Source organism: Alosa alosa, chromosome 5, assembly GCF_017589495.1.
Source record: "Alosa alosa isolate M-15738 ecotype Scorff River chromosome 5, AALO_Geno_1.1, whole genome shotgun sequence".
NCBI lineage: Eukaryota > Metazoa > Chordata > Actinopteri > Clupeiformes > Clupeidae > Alosa > Alosa alosa.
Genome location: NC_063193.1, coordinates 29,399,651 through 29,406,912, shown reverse-complemented (window position 1 = coordinate 29,406,912; position 7,262 = coordinate 29,399,651). Strand labels below are relative to the sequence as shown.

The window sequence follows — 7,262 nt, the reverse complement described above, 5'->3', positions numbered from 1 at the left end:
TCTCTCACATACACACACATACACACACACACATACAACATTCTCTCTCTCACACACAGACACCATTCACACACACACACCATTCTCACACACATTCACACACACACACACATTCACACACCCACACACACACACACACACAAACGCACACACCATTCACACACACCCACTAACGCACACACCCTTCACACACACATTCACACACACACAAACAACCGACGTTACCCCTGGAGACGGTAGCCTTGAGTAGCCCCCATCATCCCTGCCGCTCCAGACAGACACAGAGAGGTTTGTGTGTTTGGGTCGTGGTTGTCACGGTAGCCGCTCCGCATGCCCAAAGGCATTCTTTGGACAGTGTTCCATCCAGACCCTGAGAGGCGTTCTCTTCCCTTCAGGGGGGTTGGCCGGTCTGAAGGCGATATGAGTGTCCCACGTCCAGAGTCAACCCCGCGGGGGCTTGATGTTGTGTGTCTGCTGACCCCCATGTCCAGCCCCTCTCTTTGTCTGGGGGCAATCTGTGTTGTTGTTTAGAGCAACCACAACAGACCACAACAGACTCTAGTGTGTGTGAACTCATGAACTCCGAAGTCTGTGTGTCTGTGTGTGTGTGTGTGTGTCTGTGTCTGTGTCTGAGAGAGAGAGAGAGAGAGAGACATACCCTCAGGGGTGCTGGTTCTGAGACAAATCTGGTCTTGAAATCTGGCACTGACCCAAGTGTGATCTGCTTGTGTGTGTGAAGCGGAAACTGGTCTGGTGGGGTCTACAGAGACTAGAGAGAAGCCCATTCAAGATCCCACATGAGCATAGACATCTCTGGCTCTGATTTAGATGCTGGAGCTATAGTGTGTGTGTGTGCGTGCGTGTCTGGATTTAGGTGCGGGCAACAGCAAAGTAGTTATTACCCTGATTTACATCTAGACATAAAGAACCGACGAACATAATAATTCTGTACTCTGTGGTGGATTTGTGTGTGTGTGTGTGTGTGTGTGTGTGTGTGTGTGTGTGTTGATGTGGAGTGTGTTTGCATAATGCCAACACCATCATCATTTTCCTTTCTTCTCCTCCAATAGCCAAGAGGGAGCCAAACAGACCCCTCCTCCCATCGAGGTGACACCACCGCCTGACCAATCGGAGAACAACATGATGAAGGAGGATGAGGAAGATGGTATGTCAGAGGCAGAGAAATGGCCCAGTCCTCCTTTTATTCCAGTCGGATGTGAAACAATAACACATGGTTTATTTCCCTTGGGTTGTCCACAAACGGTTTCCTCAATAAATGTGTGTGTGTGTGTGTGTGTGTGTGTGTAAACAAAAGGCCCATCCGCTAGTAACCAATCACAGTGTTGGGCTCGTAGTTGTGACTTGTGAATCACTGAATCAGTGTCTGTTGATGTCAGAGGTAATCTGGGGGTCACCATGTTTTGGAGACTCATGTGATACTTCTGATGATCTAATTGTGTCTGTGTCTGTGTGTGTGTGTGTGCCTGTGTGTGTGTGTGTGTGTGTTGGGCAGAGGACTACGACGCCTCCTCTCAGCTCCTCCGGACCAAGAGTGACGCCGGGGTGCTGAGACGGGCCAACCGACGGTCGCCTAGCGACCAGAGACGAATCAGACGCCACCGCTTTTCAATTAATGGGCACTTTTATAACCACAAGGTGAGTACACACACACACACACACACACAGACACAGACACACACACACACACACACACACACACACACACACCCCTCTGTAAACTCTGCTTGATAGGGCATTCCTATGTGAGGACTAGGTTGTTATTATGGCAGGTTGGGTTGTGTGAGGACTAGTATAAGTAAGTAAGTATAAATTCCTGTGAGGGAAATTTGGTCTCTGCATTTATCCCAATCCGTGAATTAGTGAAACACACTCAGCACACAGTGAACACACAGTGAGGTGAAGCACACACTAATCCCTACGCAGTCTGCAGACTGCTACAGCGGCGCTCGGGGACCAGTGAGGGGTTAGATGCCTTGCTCAAGGACACTTCAGTCGTTCCTACTGGTCGGGGTTCGAACCTCGGGTTATGCGTCCGAAACGCTAACCAGTAGGCCACGGCTGCCCCTCTGACTAGGTTGTTATTAGGGCAGGTTGGGTTGGGTGGGGATTAGGTTGTTAATAGGGCAGGTTGGGTTGTGTGAGGACTAGGTTGTTAATAGGGCAGGTTGGGTTGGGTGGGGACTAGGTTGTTATTAGGGCAGGTTGGGTTGGGTTGTGTGAGGACTAGGTTGTTAATAGGACAGGTTGGGTTGGGTTGGGTTGTGTGAGGACTAGGTTGTTAATAGGGCAGGTTGGGTTGTGTGAGGACTAGGTTGTTAATAGGGCAGGTTGGGCTTGGAGTCATTCAGTTACCTACAGCACTAATTTCCCAAACCAGCCAGGAGAGGTTGGATTGCAAAGGAAGTGCAGGGGAGCATGGAACAGCACTAGGGTTGGGGTTGAGGTTTGGATTGAAGTATTGTGTAGGGTTAGGGTTAGAGTTAGGGTTAGGGTTGGGGTTGGGGTTGGGGTTGGGTTTGAAATATTGTGTAGGGTTAGGTTCAGGGTTAGGGCTAGCCTGGGAAAAATCCAGACGTACTTCCGGCAAATTCGAGATTCGCTCTGAAAGTCCGTCTGGCCAAGAACCCATTCTAGCCCATTTCCAATTTTCCTAGATCGAGGCACCAATCAGAACCTTTGAGGCGGGCTTTACACGATGACTATAGCGCACCCTGTTGAAGAAGCCGGGGTTTTTAAAAAAAAAAAACATCAACGATGGCTGCTGCACGCTTGTTTGAAGCTGCTATCCGTTGGTTTAAGAGTTAGAAGTTTTTAACTGCTTCCTTATGTTGGAATATGCAACATTGTACAAACATGTATGTAAGGGATGTGATCTCTGCAACAGTGGTAGGCTACTGAAAACGGTTTGATATTCTGTTCATTTATAGGCCTATAGTAGCTGGACACGTAGCCGACAGAAAACACATAGGCTACTTTTGAATTGGTGTGCTATGCGAGCATAACTCGAATGCTACACTTCAGTGTTTGCCTTAAAACAATTCCGGCATAATTGCTTTGAACGTTTCAGTCGCCGTCGTCCCCATTCCTGCTTTATATGTCCGGTCAGCCAGAAAAGGACAAATGAAACAAAATGCTCGTTTGAACGTGAACGGTTTTGTTCAGAGCTGAAAATGCAATTGTGTTTGACAGAGGGCAGATGTAAATTGCTAGTGACAAAATATTAGCTTTCAGTGTGGCACGATGCCTTATAGCCTACATTTAATTAAAAAGTGGTTAATTCTTCCTGCTTCACCCTACAACTAGACAGTGTTGTAAATTGTGTGTTTCCGTCACTCTGTCTCTTACGTTGCTCTGATTGGTTTTTGGCCTCTCCTATTGCGTCCGAGGCATTTTGAGCGGCGTCCGTTTGGGAACGCCTTTTGGAAACGGGCTGTGAACGAACCTTCCCCAGACCCACTCTCAGTTACGACTGAGAAGGGTCTGGTTTCAACCAGGCTAGGTTAGGGCTGGTGTTAGGGTTGGGGCTAGGATTACTTCTATCTGCATTTGCTTGTATCTGTGTGCTGTGTGTGTTCATATCTATTCAGTGTGTGTGTGTGTGTGTGTTTGAGTCAGAAGTAAAAAGCCAAGATCTCTCTCTTGGCATTATTCTCTCTCATTCTCCCTCACATTTGCATTCCCTTTTCTCCCTGTGCTCCCTCTCTCCCTCCCTCCCTCTCTCTCTGTCTGTCTCTCTCTCCCTTAGACGGCTGTGTTCACTCCAGCCTTTGGCTCGGTGACCAACGTCCGTATCAACAGCTGCATGACCACGCCGCAGGTGTTGCGCGTGCTCTTCAACAAGTTTAAGATCGAAAACAGCCCCGACGAGTTCTCACTCTACCTGGTCCACACCAGTGGAGGTCAGTCCACACACCCTTAACTGGAGTGTGTGTGTGTGTGTGAGTGAGATGTGTTTTAAGATATCACGTGATGTTGTGTTAATAGGCTACTTATTGTATGCTACTAAGCTCACTAATGTGCTATTTTTGAATAATCCAATTTGTGTGTGTGTTTGTTCTAGAGCGTATGCAGCTGAAACGTAGTGACTATCCTCTGATTGTGAGGGTACTGCAGGGTCCCTGTGAACAAGTGTGCCGAATCTTCCTCATGGAGCAAGATTTGGGAGAGGAGGTTACCTACGATGTGAGTCGTGTGTGTGTGTGTGAATGTGAGAGAGAGTCTAGTACCACTGGCTGTGTTTCCTTCTGTTTAGTGTGTGTGCGAGTGCCTGAGCTAGGATGTGCTATTAGCAGATACTAAGTGCCTCTGGGACTCCCCAGTGCCACACTTCAGTCATTTCATAATCAGTTGAGTCTATTCTGGCCACCAGGTGGCGCAATACATCAAGTTTGAGATGCCCGTACTGCAGAGCTTCATCACCAAACTCAAGGAGGAGGAAGACCGGGAGGTGCAGAAATTAAGGACCAGGTACATTACACACATACACATATACGTACACATGCACATATATACACGCACATGCACTCATGCACACACACACACGCGCACACACACAACACACACACACACACACACACACACACACACACACACACACAGACTTTCTATTGATCCTCTTTGTAACCCCCCACTCTGCAGGTACTCGTATCTCCGCTGCATCCTTGAGAAGCAGCTGCAGTGCCAGCCAGAGGGCAGCACCTGTATGTGAGCTCAGCACGCCCCGTTTTCAGCTGTCCTCACACACACACACACACACACACACACACACACACACACACACACACACACACACGCACGCACGCCCCATCTTCAGCTGTCCACACGCACGCACGCACGCACGCACCATCTTCAGCTGTCCACACACACGCGCGCGCGCGCACACACCCACCCACCCACCCACCCACCCACCCACACACACACACACACACACACACACACACACACACACACACACACACACACTCTCACTGAGTGGACAGACTGTGAGACTGAAGGGGCAGACTGACCCAGAGACTCTGGAGCCATGCAGGGGGGACTAAGGGTCAGACGGAACTCGGAGGCTGAAAGGTGAACAGCAGAGAAAGACCTTGGAGATGGAGAATCTGTCTGTCCATCCCCTGTCCTGTGCCCGTCCCCTGCCCAGTGTCTGCCTAGCGTCCCTCTGTCTTATGTCCCGTACCCTCCTGTGCACAGTCCCAGTACTTTTAACACTGGGCATCTCGGAGGAACTGCGTCCATGCGGTGACCGTGCAGCGTACACCATCCGGAGAGCTCCAGAGACCGACCTTACCAACATGGCTGCCTGCTTCACAACGTGACCCCTCCAGCATGGCTTCGTGCATCACAATGTGACCTCTGCCTGACCTGGAAGTGTCCACCAAGTGACCGAGACAGACAGGCAATGCCTGCATACCACACATGCTGCACTCCACCCACACCACTGCAACTCCACCCACACATGCTGCACTCCACCCACACCACTGCAACTCCACCCACACATGCTGCACTCCACCCACACCACTGCAACTCCACCCACACATGCTGCACTCCACCCACACCACTGCAACTCCACCCACACCACTGCAAGATGGAGGTGACGCCACGACGATTTCCCATGTTCTCAATGCAGACTCCTCCCAGGTCCCTCTGTTCCGTCCACCAATGTCCATCATGATCCACCCTCCACTTTTGTGAACAGGCCTGGCTTTCAGCAAGGCAAAGATCTCACCCTCACATTGGCAACTCACTGAGCGACACATGACAAACCGCTCAGTTTCTTCACCAGTCTCGTGAGTGACCATGGAGTGACCTGAGCGACAAACTCACCGAGCCCCACATGACCAACCATTCAGTATCTCTTCATCAGTTTTGTATCTATGGACTAATCCGAGTGACCAATGCCGTAAACTCTTACAGAGCTATGACCATGGGGATAAGGAAATGATCACTTTAATTAGTATGATGCTTGATGTCACATCGTAAGCTTTGTTGTGAGTGCAGCCGAGGCTGTTCTGTGTATGTAAATGGCCTGTAAAGATGTCCAGCCTACTTTTAGGGCTTCTAGGAGTGTATTCATACAGGCACACAACTGATGTCCGACAGCATGGGGGGAGGCTCTCTGATGCAGTATGTCTGGCTCAACCAGCACCACACTGCCCCCTCGTGGATGAGCTTGGTAGTGCAGTTAAGTGTTGAGTATTTAGTGATAAGCACAAGCATAATAAACCACCAGGCTCTGTACATTACAAGCATTTAGTACCATTGCGTTGAGCATGGTTATGTAAATGGTAGTGTCTAACTGGTTAGTTGTGTGACAAGCAAGAAAAAGTGACCATGTGTGTGCTTGTATACATTTACCTCTGTCCACAACCAAACAATTCTGGAGGAAATGGAAGTCAGTCTGTAGTTGGTAAAGCATCAGTCTTAATCCCTGAAGTTTCCAAAATCTCACAGATTTTGTATTGGCATATTGCAAAGACGGAGATGGAGCTGGGTGCTGATTTGCAGTGCCTAGCTCTGTTGGGAGATCAGTGTGAGAGCCATTTAAATGATTAATTCCTTTTCATACAAAGGTAAAAGACAGAGACACATTTTTACCAAAGCTCTTACTGACACTAAGCACATCAAGACACATGGAAGAAGGGTATGTTTTCTACTTAGTGCAAGAAATGAGCTTAGCTTGTGCTAATGTTTATTATTTAAGTCTTCAATAAAGACAGGATGCACAACTTTGACATGCACTAAATGAATGCATGGAATACTGATGAATCATGATTTTGAAACCGTGTAGACTGATCTTGGATCCAGTCTCCAGTGTTGCACTGAATAACGACAAGACGTTAAATGATAGATGCTCTCATCTGGCTGCAGTGGGATCTGTGCTCTCACCCGATACAAGGCCGGGGGAACCAGCAGCAGACACGACGGGCTCATGCAGAAGGTGACAGAACAGGACTAAACCAGAGAGAGAACAGGACCAGACTAGAGACCAAACAGGACTAAACCAGAGAGAGAACAGGACCAGGCCAGAGAGAGAACATAATAGAACCAGAGAGAGAACAGGACCAGACCAGAGAGTGTGTGTGTGTGTGTGTGTGCCCTCAGTCTGATATGGTCTGGTGTGTGTGTGTGTGTGTGTGTGTGTGTGTGCCTGGTGGTCTGAGGAGATAAGTGCACCGACTGACAGCAGTAGCACATTCACCCAAAAGACTGTGAAAGGATCTAATAGGACGCCTCGATAT

The 7,262-nt window shown here is 49.0% G+C and overlaps 1 protein-coding gene across 2 annotated transcripts in view; it reads left to right on the top strand.

The window, feature by feature from the left end:
* rassf2a (Ras association domain family member 2a) overlaps window positions 1–4,833 on the top strand; it is a 15,557-nt gene extending 10,724 nt beyond the window's left edge. For both annotated transcript variants that reach the window (XM_048243685.1, XM_048243686.1), the window contains exons 5-10: window positions 1,071–1,165; window positions 1,514–1,656; window positions 3,767–3,920; window positions 4,082–4,203; window positions 4,391–4,488; window positions 4,660–4,833. In XM_048243685.1, the coding sequence (XP_048099642.1) occupies window positions 1,071–1,165; window positions 1,514–1,656; window positions 3,767–3,920; window positions 4,082–4,203; window positions 4,391–4,488; window positions 4,660–4,729 (682 nt within the window). In that variant the 3' untranslated portion in view covers window positions 4,730–4,833. The remainder of the gene's footprint in view (window positions 1–1,070; window positions 1,166–1,513; window positions 1,657–3,766; window positions 3,921–4,081; window positions 4,204–4,390; window positions 4,489–4,659) is intronic.
* Window positions 4,834–7,262: the final 2,429 nt, after the last annotated feature.